At 44.6% G+C, this 15,035-nt stretch overlaps 1 protein-coding gene across 1 annotated transcript; it reads right to left on the bottom strand.

The window, feature by feature from the left end:
• Window positions 1-4,676: 4,676 nt before the first annotated feature.
• Window positions 4,677-6,924, bottom strand: LOC125540783 (toMV susceptible protein tm-2-like). The gene has a single exon (XM_048704343.1). The coding sequence runs from the start codon at window positions 6,922-6,924 to the stop codon at window positions 4,810-4,812; it is 2,115 nt and encodes a 704-aa protein (XP_048560300.1). The 3' UTR covers window positions 4,677-4,809.
• Window positions 6,925-15,035: the final 8,111 nt, after the last annotated feature.

The raw sequence follows: 15,035 nt of genomic DNA, 5'->3' as shown, positions 1-15,035 counted from the left end.
CCATGGCTTTTCCTCATCCCTTGCAGCAAGCATCCCTTACTTCTCCCACTCCCCCCTTTTTGTATAGCAAGCCATGGCGTCCTAGGCTGAAAATCTGTGGAAACGTGGTAGAGCTATTCGTGGTTGCTAGGAGGCCGTCAGGCCGCACTGCCATTAAGCACGTCGCCGGTGCTACAAGGCTGGTGCTCGGCTACTATGGCCACCGGTGCTTTGCAACAATCGGGGGAGACCTCCCACGGGCGACAGGCTCCCTCAAGTATGTCCGCAACTGAGTTTCTGCAACAATGGCGTTGTTGTGAATGACGGCAGCGAAGCTAGTGCAACTACGACGCAGTTACAAGTTTCTGCAACATGGCCTCTGTTGCAATTGTTTTTGCAACAAATGTCTTGTTGCAGGAATACGACTCGGCGATGAGCTTCTGTAACATGATTTATGTTGTATTTTTTTAGAAACAAAGGTTTTGTTGTAGGAATACAGATAAAATACTGGAGATGTAGTTGCAAATTTTGCAACAAGAGTCTTGTTGCAGAAATACAACAAGAGGTTAGAGATGCTTTTGCAAGAAAGGTCCTGTTACAACAGAGATTTTGCAACAATTGTCTTGTTGCAAAAAATAAGGAAGATAAATGACTGGTGGCCTCGTGTCGTATAATCGGACGGCTCGTGCCCCGATCGATCTTTTGAAAAGATCAGCCGGCGGACGCGTAGCACACCCCTTCTTTTCTCCTGCTTTCCTTTCCGCCGCCGGATCTCATGCGAACGTCGACCGCCTCTATAGTCCGCCACGTGCCATCTTGGCCCACGTCTTCCTCTTAATCTTATGTCTTCTAGAGAAATCAAGGCCTTTCCCTCTCCCCCAAAATATCTCACGTCTCCTCTATTTCTCAGGTCACTGCATACATCTTTTTGTTCCTTGTGCACGAAGCGGCTTTCAGTCAAGCAGCCAATGCGCTTTTGCTACTCCTAGCAGCAAGCAACCATTGCTTTTCCTCATCCCTTGCAGCAAGCAACCATTGCTTTTCCTCATCCCTTGCAGCAAGCATCCCTTACTTCTCCCACTCCCCCCTTTTTGCAGCAAGCCATGGCGTCCCAGGCTGACAATCTGTGGAAACGCGGTAAAGCTGTTCGTGGTTGCTAGGAGGCCGTTAGGCCGCACTGCCATTAAGATCGTCACCGTTGCTACAAGGCTGGTGCTCGACTACTAGTTTCAAATGACGGCGGCACAACTAGTGCAATTACGACGCATCGACGAGTTTTCTCAACATGGCCTCTGTTGCAATTTTTTTTCAACAAATGTCTTGTTGCAGGAATACGACGGGGCGATGAGCTTCTGTAACATGATTTATGTTGTAATTTTTTTTGAAACAAAGGTTTTGTTGTAGGAATACAGAGAAAAGACTGGAGATGTAGTTGTAAATTTTGCAACAAGAGTCGTGTTGTAGAAATACAACAAGAGGTCAGAAATGCTTTTGCAAGAAAGGTCCTGTTACAACAGAGATTGTGCAACAATGGTCTTGTTGCAAAAAATAAAGAAGAGAAATGACTGGAGGCCTCGTGTCGTACAACCGGACGGCTTGCGCCCCGGCCGATTTTTTGAAAAGGTCAGCCGACGAACGCGTAGCATGCCCCTTTAATAATATAATAATAGATATATAATATTGGGAACATCGCTGCTATGCACATGGCGCTGTATGGCCGACTTGTGGACGACAACACATATCAGGTCGTTCATGCATACCATGCAGCGCATTTCAGCGGCTGGATTGCCCATCGTGCAGCTGTCATGCAGGTATATTTTTGGTAAGCCAAACTTTAATTATAAATTCTTTACCATCAAACTTAAATAAATAGAGGATCAATTTAAATGAGGGATTTATTTTTGTGTAAATCTATTGCAAGTATGTGTATAAGCTTAAAATAATATTAGGAAGGGTCTGTCTAGGACACATCTAGTCACATCTAAGCTGATGCCCATTCTGTTTGTGGTCTATTTTTATTTCCTATTTTTTTGTTTTTTATTGCATTATATATTTGTGAGAGCTTAGATGTGACATCCTTAAAAAACATCTAGATGTGAATTAGACAAACTGTATTAGGAAACTACCCTAATTATATTATTTGTTTTTGTTGAATAAAACAACAACTTATAGTTCAAACACCCACATATGCGACCAGGGTCTTCTATATTAACCACTGAAAAATAGCGCGCTATAGCGTTACTAATAGCACGCTATAGTATAGTAAAAATTGCCTCGCTAAATATATAAGTGTAGAACACGTCGCTAATAACACGCTATAGCGCAATATAACACACTAATAGCGTATTTTGAGGTCAGCGCTATTTTGCTGTAGCGCGGTATGTTTTCCCTTGATATTAACTAGACAGATCGCCTAAGTTTTGTATATACGAGACCCAATGAAAAACGTATAGGACCCAAACAATATGTTCAAACAAAAACACTAAACACCTAAATCTTCGACCCTAAACCAACCATCAATTACCTTAGAAACCAAAACACAAAACATAAGAGGTACATCACAAACGGGCTCATTTTACTTGGCCTGCCAGTGGTCTGACCACCAACGTTTTGGCTACCGAATCCCAAGAAAATACCGAGGGTGGGCGAGAAACGCGTATACCGTGGTTACCGTGAAATTCCGAGGAAATACCGTTCGAATTTTTAAACGCAATTTGAATTCAAAATTTTGTAAACTAGGAATATATTAGTTCTAAGCTCAAGTAGTTTGCGAACTCGTTGTTGGCGCAGTGGTAGGTTCTCACCGTCCGTCCTCAACCTATGCGTGGTGGTGGGACCGATTCTCCAACTGTGTTTGTGAATTTTTATTTAACAGTTGGTTAACCCAAAAAAAACCCAGCAAAGATGGAAATACTGGGACTCGAAGAAGGAACCAACAGGTTCGCGGAGATGGGACAATCATATTTACAACCAAACCACTGCACCTTACCTGTCCTACTTGACCATACTGTTGCCGGTGAATTTCATAAAATTCAATTTTTTTTGCTCGGTACGCAACTTTCTCATGGGGTAGCGAGAAACGCGGATACCGGACAGTATCCTAATTTTCTGCCTGGTACCCAAAACCCTGCTGACCACTGACGGGCCTCTTTATCCACAGCCGACGGGCCATGGGCACCATAGACGGGTTGTCATTGTGGCCTGTCAGTTCACGGTTGAGATGGCCGCACCTTATAAGTGCGGCCATTCATGCGTGTAAACATATCCACCACCGCCTCCTCTGCTCCTCCTGTCCTCCTCCCTAATCCCCTCCGCCTTGTCGTCTCCTCGATCCTCGATGCTACTACCTTGTTCTGGATGCCGTTGCCCTCCCAGGGTGGTGCCACTGGGTTTCCCGTGCTGATCTGGCCTTCCCGAAGCCGCCACCCTCATGGGGTGGTGCCGCCGGGTCTCCGGCGCGCCCCCTGTGTGGTCACCCCGTCACTATCGGCCTCCTCCCCGACACCGACGCCCTCCAACATCACTGGGGCCACCACAACGTCAGCGGAAGATCCAGTGCCCGGTGTATAGCATATGTTCCTCCTAATGGTATGCTCTCTTGTAGTGAATGCAGGGTTTTTGCTGTGAGGAGTTGGCTTTGCTATCCCACTGAAACTGAGCAATCAAATTTGAGACCTTTCCCCGAACAACATCTACTTCCTAGCAGCCTAGCCCCTCCAGTGGGAAATACACAAATGCTCAATACAACAAAACATATTTGCAATTTTTTAGAACAATGCTGCAACTTTCCATAAACTTACTTAGAGCAACTCCAAAAGCTCCCTTATCCCCAAAAAACTACTGTTTAAGGGAATTTGGGGCAGGAAAAAGCCTCCAACAGCTCTCATGAACTTTTTTATGGGAACCTGTGTAATCACCTCCCTCGTCCCTCATGTTTATGTAAAGATGACCTTCCCATATAATTTTGGCGGGCGGGTAACCGCCTGAAACATCACGTGAGAAGCCCCGGACCGCCGCCGGACAGCTGCTGCGCCTCTGCCGTCGCGCCGCCACGCCTCCACTGCCCCGCCATGCCGCGTGGTTGCGCCGCCGCGAGGACGGCTGCCAGTTCAAGTGCCGCTGACTTGTACGTAGGTCACTCCGCCACGCCGCGAGACCAGCCACCACGGCACTCGGCTGCCACCGCCAGGCCGGCCGCCGTCGCCGCGCCTCCCCTACTCGGCCTCACCTCTCCGGGCACTGTCACCATGCCTCCCAACACCGTGTCACTGGCTTACGGGCCCCATCATCGTTTAATAGGACATAGGATTTTTTTACGGGAACTAAGGAAAGTATGTGTTAGAAATTTCCCCTAAGTTATACGGTCATCCCGTAAAATGACTTTTACAGGAAGTTTTTTACAGGGGCTATTGGAGTTGCTCTTAGGGCTATCCTCTCTCTCTCTCTTAGCCAGATATGGTATATAAACTTACCCCACGGTTTGAATGTGAATGAATTTTTTTGTTGCTTTTATTTGACACACATAATGGTTTGCAGTTACAACAACATCAACAACAACAACAACAACAACAACAACAACAACAACAAGAAGGCATAAATAAATAGAGATTGGAAGCAACTATGACATAGTAACACGGTACAATACTACATTGTTTCACGAACTAAAGACATTTGGAGACACGAGTGACAAACAAAGACACATTTTCCTTCACCTTATGTAGTGTACCATTCAGCTCTACCGCAACTTTCTTCTTGTTTGTAAGGCACCAAACCAATTTATTGAACTGGCAACATGAGTTTGTAGATGAGATGAGAAGGCATAATCCAGTTCTATTCATCGATTACCTCTAGCATCTCCTGCAGTTGGTCCTTGATGTGATGGGGCACCTCCTCACTCCTACTCTTGAACACTATGAGCTGAACGAGGTTCGGTCGGACCTTGCGAACATCTGATGCAACCTCAGCCCATTTGATAGTGCCACTAAGGACTAGCATCTGAAGGTATCGTAGGCTGTGTGCAGTGAAGACGCATGAAGGAATCACATCACCTTGCAGCTTCAAGCGGCCAAGGAGATGCATCTTTGTGAGGGCACCCTCCAGTGCAGCCCCATGCTTGTCATGCTTGAACCCACACAGGTTCAATGACCGGAGTTTGGTCATCTTAAGCAGTGGGCAATTATGTTGATTCCATTCTCCTTCGTTGTCAGGCTTTACACCATGTAGCGTCTGCAGCTCGTTCAGTTCTTCTGTGATGGACGCTGGAAGCATGAGCTTGTCTGCAAACACATGTCGCAGCGTCTTAATCTTCCAGAAGCATGCGTCAATCTTGTTGACTTGAGTACCCCTTAAGTCCAGTGTCTGCAGATTGAGCAGTCTCTTAATGCTTGATGGGAGCTCCTGCAGGTCCAGGCATTGAACACGCAGGTACCGCAAGTGGACCAGGTCACCAATCTCATCGGGCAAACTATCAAGCCTCAATCCCTTACTGGAGATTACACGCAGGAACTTGGACCCACGCAGAAACTTGAGATCATACCAATCCTTGTTGGCATCCTGGTCCTGGTCTAACACACTGACTTGGCACAAGAAGGAACGCAGCTTAGGGAACTTGTTGGTGAATGTGGTATATCTGCCGTTGAGACTGTGGTAAGAGAGTCGGCGCACCGATGGTGGAACAAAGATGTCATGTTTGTCATGAACCTCAATGAAGCCAGCCTCGTGAGCCTCTGAATGCAGGAACCCATGGAAGCTTCTGTGAACCATGACCTTATTAATGCCACCAACCTCATTCATGTCTTCAATCTGGACAAGGCATCTCACCACCAGTTCCTTGAGGTAGTTGTGACCGAGCTCCTCCATAGTCTTGCCCTTCTGTGGCTTGATGAATCCCTCGGCCATCCACATCCGCACCAACTCATCGGCATAATGAGCGCTATTCTTGGGGAAAGCGGCGAAGTAGAGGAGGCATGACTTGAGATCATTGGGAAGGTCTTCAAAGCTTGCCCAGAAGACCCTTTCAATCGTTGTTCCTGTGGACAGGTTAGCTGTTGTAGGGCTCATCTCCCACTTGTTGTGCAGTCCAGCTCCAGTTATCTGGTTGCCCTGTGCTTCTTCCATTCCTGATGCAGAAGCAGAATTGAGCTGTTGCAGCAGTGCTTCCCACTGTCCCGGCTTCTCCTTGAATCGGAGTAATCCGGCCAGAACCACTATAGCCAGAGGGTAACCCCCTGTTATATCGTAAACGATCTTGTGGTACTTCCTCATGTTTCCCTCTTCGTTGGACTGTTCTTTCCTCCAGCGGAACATGAATCTGTCGTATATGCTCATGTATTCATCATTTTCATTGTATTCTCGTTTCCTCAAGACCCTCGAACAGAACAACTGTCCACTTCTTTCTTCATCCAAGCGGTTCAACTGGTGGATTCCGTTGATGCCATTTTTGTTCATGGCATTAGCATATGATGCGACTTCTTCATTCTCGGTATCCAATATGAGCACCACCCTGCTGCCATTATTGTCATCTGGCAGGCACGCCCACAAACAGTTGAGCATAGTTTTGGAGGATATGTCACCAATAATCACCAGGTACCTCTTTTTCTCCAGGAGGCGACGAATCTTGTCAGTGACAGTGATATCAATGCCTTCTTCGTCATCTGGCTGACGTCCTCGTGTCCCTTGATGTGCTATCTGGTAGTGGATTTTTTGAAGGAGAGCTTCTGTGGTGGGCATGTTGTACCCAGCAGTCTCAGCTAGAATTTCAAAATGATTAATCGCCTTCATATTATCCGAGATAATACTTGCGAGTGTTCTCTTTCCCACACCACTCTCCCCAAGTATGGAGATCAACATTGGTTGTGGGTGATCTTTACGAAGCAGCATTTTGTCAATTGTCTTGATATCTTTGTCAAAACGCACGGCGTTCGTATAATCATCCCGCCTGTTCATTCAGTACCTTTATTATTAATGCCCAAGTGTCGTTCAATTGCCTTTATAAAATTCTTACGGAAGAAGCATATTAGATCGATGTAGTACGGCACACCACGAGTTCTACAGTGGTCTTCTCTGACGTTTCCCAAAAATATCTAGATTTGCTGTATAAAAATAGCTTGGTGATGGATACTTTCATACTAGTCCCACAATTAAGAAGATTACTAATCTTATGCAGGCAGGCAAACAAGGACACAAATGCAGTCCAAGATTTATCTTCTTATTCATATTACACTTGCTAGTTTACAGTAAAATAAGGTTCTACGCCTTTTATTTATAGGCAAACTAGTAGTCGTGGCTTCATTTGGCAGAAGATATATAAATACAGACTTATTAATGAGATATTCTAGTTTGTGTAATTATCCACAAATCAATTATTCCCACGAAAAGTTGTATTAGAGCTTGGATATGTAACCATCTAGAGACAAAGGAAAACTTAAAAATAATATTCTTCTTCTGTTTCTTTTTTTCAAGTAGAGGCATGCTATCTTTAGTTCCATTAATTTAACGGCGGTCCCTGACACTACTAGAAATACCCCTATCGCACCGTTGAAGGACCTATTGGCGTCTGTTTTCAAAGGGAACCACGTCACCAACGGTTCCATAAAAAATCTGACGGCAAGGGCGTATCGCTCTCAGTTCATTTGTAAATCACACGGTGAAGCTTCCGTTGACAGGTTTCCGCATGACATGATAGCGATGTGCTGACCCCCTCCTGTTTAAGCTCAGGTTGGTGCCTATCCATTTCAGTTTCCTCGCGGCGAGAACCCTAACACCCCTGCTCCCCCGCCTCCTCTGCAACCGGAGCCCACCACGTCACTGGTTCCTAGCTCAATGGCACCAGATCCATTGCCTTCACTGCCTCAAATGCCGGATCAATCCACACTCCACCCTTCCTCTGTCGCTCCTCATTTCCTAGCCCATGGTCACCTCATCAACCATCATGGCCTCCTCCACTCACGTGCCGGCGCATGGGGTTCATCATCAACAGATCTAGACCTATGATGGCGCGCCTCCTCTGCCATTGGGGTCCTCCTCTGCCATCACATGCTTGCTCGCCAACATCTCGTCCACCATGTCCTCCACCACTACTTCTTCACCAGAGCCAGGCCCACGATGGTGCACTTCCTCTACCGCCATGCGCCTCCTCCACCATGCCGCTCCTCTGGCGGCCGCTACTGCACAATGGTCACTCAAACCCCTAAGGTATGTACATATATAGGTTTTTTCTATGAACACTTTATGCTATTTAGTATTTGTTACAATAGTGGTAATTCTTTTACAATTTTTTTTCTTTGAACAATTGTAGTAAAGTGGTATCATTGAATTTGTCCTAGTTTTTCTATGAACAATTGTAATATAGTGCTCTTTTGTATTGGCGTCACTATTATGACAACGTGTAAGACTGCACAATACACTCGTTATATAAAAGTGACACTGCACAAGACGCTATCATCGACATATGTGAAATAGCACCCATAGCTTAGTGGAAATAGCCGCTCTGGCGCTGGAGTCCCTTTTTATAAAATGGCAGTGCTATGATAGTGGTTTTTTAGCTCCTGGGTGCCCACGCACCCTCTATGAACAGTAAAATCAAACAAACAGAAAAAAAACTGAAACTTTGCAACACCAAATATGATCAAACTTTGAAGGTGCTTGCAAGTTTTCATGCCAAAAAAACTATTCGAGGAGCACTACACACAAAAAAGATTTCAGTGCTTGAAGTTTTGAGCACTTTTTTCAGTGAAATCTGAAATTAGTTCATACAACTTTCTCTACATGATATTTTAGCATGAAAACTTGCAATAGCCTACAAAGTTTGACCATCTTTCATGTTACAAAGTTTCAGATTTTTTTATTTTCTTTACTATTTTTTTGAATTTACTGTTCATAGAGGGTGCCTAGCTAGGGACCCGGGAGCTATCACACCTTTCTCCAGTGCTATCCATCGTAGCAGATCTCTCTTAGGGTGAGGATTAGAGAGGAAAAGGCTTGCTCGCATGGGTGATGATCTTCCACTGACGACTTACTTCTGGCGACCAGCACACGTGCTTCTTTGACTCTAGTAATTAAACCTGTAGTGTGTCCTCTCTCCTTCTCCCCTGATCATGTGAGTTTCTGATCTTGATTGTGATCTTGGGTATTGTTAATAGAGTTGAACTATATGATGTATCTCTGATGATGAGTTTTCTTTGTATTGGATTGAATCTTGTTCATGTTGTGCAGTGAACTTTTGGGAATCATGAAATCATATAATTCATATCTAGTATAATTTCCGGAGACGCCCGAGGTGACATTAGGGTGACTCTATTGATTAAGAATAGAAAGATAAAGATCATATCGTGATTTCCTTGTATAATTTCTGGGGCTGCCTGAGGTACATTGGGGTGTGCTTAATATATTAAGATTAGGAAGACAACTTTGAGGTGTGATTGCTTTACCACACCTACGAGATCTCATCCTATTTTCATCCAATAAAAAGGGAACTTTGGTGTGATGCTTTACCACACTTGTGAGGTCATATCATGTATGTTTATGAAGTTGTCAATGTTGAGAGTTGCCACTAGTGAACCTATGAACCCTAGGGCTTGTTGCCATGCATTAAAACCCCATTTCACTCACCTTTGTAACATGTTACGTGGATGTTTTTATTTATTACAAAACTACAAAAATATTTCTGCCATCCAAATTATCAATCAATCATACAAATTATCAATCTCTTCACCGAACTAGTGCATCTCGGCAATTAAAAATCTGTGTTATAGGTGTGCTGGGGACACAAGAGACTACTTGTCTCTCGATTGCAGGGTTGCTTCAGAGCTGAACACTTTCAACCTACAACTCCCATGAATGGATGAACCTTAGGCCATCCACTTGACGGAAGTTGCGACTACTATAAAGCTGCTATTTCCTTATTTCCTTTGTGTTGCACTATTGAGATTATGACCAATGGGTTACCCTTGGGTGACGGGCATGTGCCATGTGTTCCTATAGAGAATGAAATCACGGTGCATGCAATGTTTTTCCTAAGATTTTGATACGATGAGATAACATCCTAATCTCCCTCTCCCTGACCCCACATGATGGTTCTGATCAGTGGGTGATACTTGTGTAGTAATAGAATCGTAACTAAAAGGATGGTATGTGTAGCTAGCATTGTTCTATAGAAAAATACAACAATTATAATTGAAAACTATAGGGTAGGCATAGGGGTCGCATACCATGACGAAGTGGCGGTAGTGGAAGATGTTAATGTCACTAATGGTCTATGCTCGATCTTGTATTCCTTTTGGTTCTCCGAGATTTTTTGGAGTCGTCTATTGATTCTTTTTATTTGGCCAGACAACCCATGTCGAATGATGATTTGGGTACAGCAACCAGTCAAGTATTTGCGCCACATTTTTCGACCTCGATAACCCTGGCTTTTTAGATCAACCTGTTATCAAGGAGAAAAATCTTGTAGGAGTTACAAACAGTCCATTATCAGAAAAAATGAAACTTTTGTAGTTCCTAATATATTTGGATTTTATAATGAGCGAATGTTCCCTTTGATGTGCGCCTGCGCGACCCAATCCGCATCACTCATCGCGTGACCGTTTTCCGGCAGCATGGCTGCTGTTTTGTCTCGCACACACGTCAGCTCCAGCATGGCTATCTTTGACGGGGTCAACAGTGAGACGACGAGACTACTCTCATTCCAGAAAATTCACCACCCAGCAGTGTTGCTCTCATTCTCATCTCGCCATGCCCTCTGTCCCACCGTTGCGGCCATGGACGCCTCTTCCTATTCCCGGCCCGTGGTTGGAGGGAACCATGCACCATCACCACAGGGTTGTTGGAAATTCGCCCAGAGGATCAATCACATCAAATCACACGAACACACACGCACAGAAAATTGATGACCAAAGGCACGTGTCGTGCCTTGTTCTTCTCCTCTTTATTGATTTTCTGGTTTTCTCCATGCTGTTATAATAGCTAGCCCTCTCTGTGTATATATATGTGTGCTGCATCCAACCGACTAGATACAATCCTAGTCGTACAGGACACAACACCTAGACCTACATGGACTCAACTGGACTAGCTAGTACTAGACGCCTTCATGATTACCACATGGACCGACTCCACATTGGACTCCTACTACTAACGGACGACGTGCAAGCCGATTCCAATAGGTACTACTCCAGCACGTAGATTGCTACCTAAACTTGTCTCGTTAATTACCCGGCCGGTTTGATCATGTTCACAATTAACCAAACTAGCAAACCTAATGTTACTTAGACATGTTTGGATTATTCCAACATTCACCCCTTAATCCAAACACTCGGCTCTTTGCACGACAAGACACGCAGGGGACCATATGTTCATCTTTGTCCCGTCGATTGCCTCCGGTGACGCGACTTACCAGACCACACCTTCTCTTTCTTGCAACGATGGCCATCACATCATCACCATCATACTTTCGTGCCGACTTGAAAACTAAAACCAACGATTACCCGGACTACCAGCCACGCTGCCGCATCTTAGCGTGCTACATGCAGACTAAACGCATAGCCTCATGCAGGAACTCAACTTAACTGGTGTGCGTCCATCTACACGTTGATCTTCATCTTCTTATCGGTTTCTTGCACACAGGGAGACACATCTATTCACCCGTCACATCTTTTTCCTTTGCCGTTGGTGACGCAACTTAGCAAACGACACCTCCTATCCAGCAACAACACAACTCGTCATATACGTGCAACTCATCTCCACCGTATATGAACTCACTGGAACTCCACGACCACGAACAGAAACGCAAGGCACAAATTCCTTTTTCCACCCGCTCTCGCTCGCAATTCTCCTCCGCCAGTGACGCATCTTAACTGTAGCAGAAGACTCACACACCTGAGCTCTTGGACGCACCTTACAAGAACTTATGTGCACACCTTAACGACAACTCACAACTTTGTCGCCTCTTCCTCGCTCCCACCAACTACGATCTTGATGAGTTTCCGGCACCGCACCTCGGCACCACCACTCCCATCAACGATCTCTTTCCACCACCTTGCCGATGATAGCATGTCGTCTCCCTCCAGGTCGTTTCGCCGAACGACAATCACTTGTCGCCTCACTTGCGACAGTACCTCACCGCCTTCTTATCGCCGCTCCGCCGAACGACAACTGCCCGATCCTCCTTGTCGCCGCTCGAACGACAAGTGCCTGCTCCTTCTCGTCGCTGCATTCCAGCGACCATATCGCCCACTCCTCGTTGCCGGTACACCAGCGACTGTATCGCCCGCTCCTCTTCGTCGCTACAACAACGACTCTATTGCCCGCCCCGAGGCGCTAGCAAGGTCGCCACCCCGGGGCAAGCGCAGCTTCACTCGAACCTTGCTCTAGATACCAATTGTTGGAAATTCGCCCACAGGATCGATCACATTAAATCACACGAACACACACGTACAGAAAATTGATGGCCAAAGGCACGTGTCGTGCCTTGTTCTTCTCCTCTTTATTGATTTTTTGATTTTCTCCACGCTGTTACAATAGCTGGCCCTCTCTGTGTATATATATGTGTGCTGCATCCAACCGACTAGACACAATCCTAGTCGTACAGGACACAACACCTAGACCTACACGGACTCAACTGGACTAGCTAGTACTAGACGCCTTCATGATTACCACATGGACCGACTCCACATTGGACTCCTACTACTAACGGACGACATGCAAGCCGATTCCAATAGGTACTACTCCAGCACGTAGATTACTATCTAAACTTGTCTCGTTAATTACCCGACCGGTTTGATCATGTTCACAATTAACCAAACTAGCAAACCTAATGTTACTTGGACATGTTTGGATTATTCCAACAAGGGTCTACCTCGGGGAAATTCTGCTCACGGCAAGGGGGTCTGGGGCAGCGCAAGCGGTGGTTGTCGGGTGGGGGCTGCCAGATGTGTTCATGTTGTTTTGTTATATGTGTTCTTGCTGCCTCTGATGCTCATATGTTTGATTCTGTTTGCTATAATGATCAGCAGTATCTGGTGCTTGCTCATCTTTACAACAAGGCGTGCTTCATCAGATTACTTGCAGTTCAGGTCTAATGAGCTCCGTTTCCTTCTGTGCCCTATGTTCCCGCTTCTTTAACATCTTCGTCATGCCTCAATCTGCTATGGTTTACTGAGCACACTAATTTAACAACATATTGACCTGTGATTCAGTTAATAGACAATAAAAAAATCTCGCTGTATGGGCTTCTTATTCTGAATGGTTTGTCTTCTTTCCGTTTTCTCTTCAGGCTGACAGTCTTTCGGATTTCCACGCCGGTACGCATACTCCGATGTTGTCGGCGGGGATATGAGATATGAGGTTACTGGTGATTCTACCTATAAGGTAAAAGTTCCTTCAAGTCTATACATTTCACATATGTTCAAAGAGTTTGCTTTATTTTGTGCATGTGAAAGGGAGAAGTGACGTGATTCAAATTCCCAATGGAGGGGGTAGGGGGTAACTCATGTTGGACCTTAGTGATAATTTAATGTGTTTTTCTTTGTGTGTGGATTTTTTTGAATTTATAATTTATAAGGTGTGTCGACAAGGTTAATTGTGTGTTCTAAGATTCGCAACTTGGAGACCGCGTGGTCAGTAGATTGGGCCCTGTTTTTTCTGTGGTTTTTGCCATGCAACCAGTGAATATGCTGCGTCCTTTTTAGTGATAAAACATGCATGATCTATGTATTGATGACATGTGGCATCTGTAAATGTAGAACCAACTAATGTGGATGAGAGATGTTGCCATGGTGGCTAGTATGTCATGTATGGCTCTACTATATACTTTTTGTCGCTATTTTGTGCTTACTGGACGCGGGTAACTAATTATGTGCCATTAGAGTTTTAGACCAGACTACGGCAGTTTTTTGCTAATCTATCATGGCATAACTATACTGCACACTATGGCAAATTTACTTTAGTGGACGCGGCAACTATAGAATTTTTTTATAGTTTCATGAGCTTATGTTTGCCATGGTACCTAACCTTGAGAACATTATATGATATGCCATTTTGATGGCAACTTGGTTAGTTTTTGTGTATGTGAACCTGGCAACTTAATTCTGCAGGCTGTATATATGGTAACTTGCATATCCTGGTTAGTATTATATGTGCAAACTTGGCAATTTAATCACATGTTAATTGGAAACTTACGAAAATGTGTACAGTGTAGTGGATATTGGATAGGTCTGTTTCTAGGATGGCATCTTATTATACCCCTAGATGGTAGCATTTCTTCAGACCACATGGCAACTTTTAATACATTTCAATGGCAAATTTTCTATGTCGCACTACTCTTTCTTTGCATGACCTCCATCCTCATTGGCTCAAATTATCTCTCTGACTTTCCAGGTAATCAGCCATGGAGAAGACATAGAAGGCAGTTTCCCCTATAGGCACAGACCTGAAAAAGGTAACTGTACTTTGTGTATGTGGTTACTTCTATATAAATGACATGACAATTTTTGTCAACCACCCATTAAGTAAATCATAGTTCTTTGTATGTGGTTACTTCTATGTTAATAGGATGGTACTTTTACTTACACTTTTTCATGCAAATTATAATGTTTGTTCGTGGTTATTTTAGTATAAATGGCACAATGGCTTTTTTATATAGATATGGCAAGAAGTGTGTATGAACCCAGGCAATTTTTTATCATTTGGTTGATGGTAACTTATATTTGAAGAGATTAGTTACTCTCTTTCATAGATGGCAACCTAGGTACAAATAACATGGTTACTTTTCATTGCAAGTTGTGGCAGCTTTTTGGGTTTCCATGTTTACTACGTATGTCCCCCTGACAATTGCATCGTTTTGTTGGTGGAAACCAAGTGTAGCACAACAATGGTTACTTTTTAAAAATTTGCATGTTACGACACCACGTAGCTGAACATTTTTTGGGTTGCCTACATGGTCAGTTGTGGGGTCGTCACACCAACTTAATCATGCTTAGTTGTGGGTACCCGTGTGGCAATTTTTGGGGTCTCTGTGGTGTGTAGCTGAGTTCATGTTGCATATTCCACTCGGATATATACCT

Source organism: Triticum urartu, chromosome 2, assembly GCF_003073215.2.
Source record: "Triticum urartu cultivar G1812 chromosome 2, Tu2.1, whole genome shotgun sequence".
NCBI lineage: Eukaryota > Viridiplantae > Streptophyta > Magnoliopsida > Poales > Poaceae > Triticum > Triticum urartu.
Note: the sequence above shows the minus strand (reverse complement) of the source record. Positions and strands in the feature narration are given on the sequence as shown.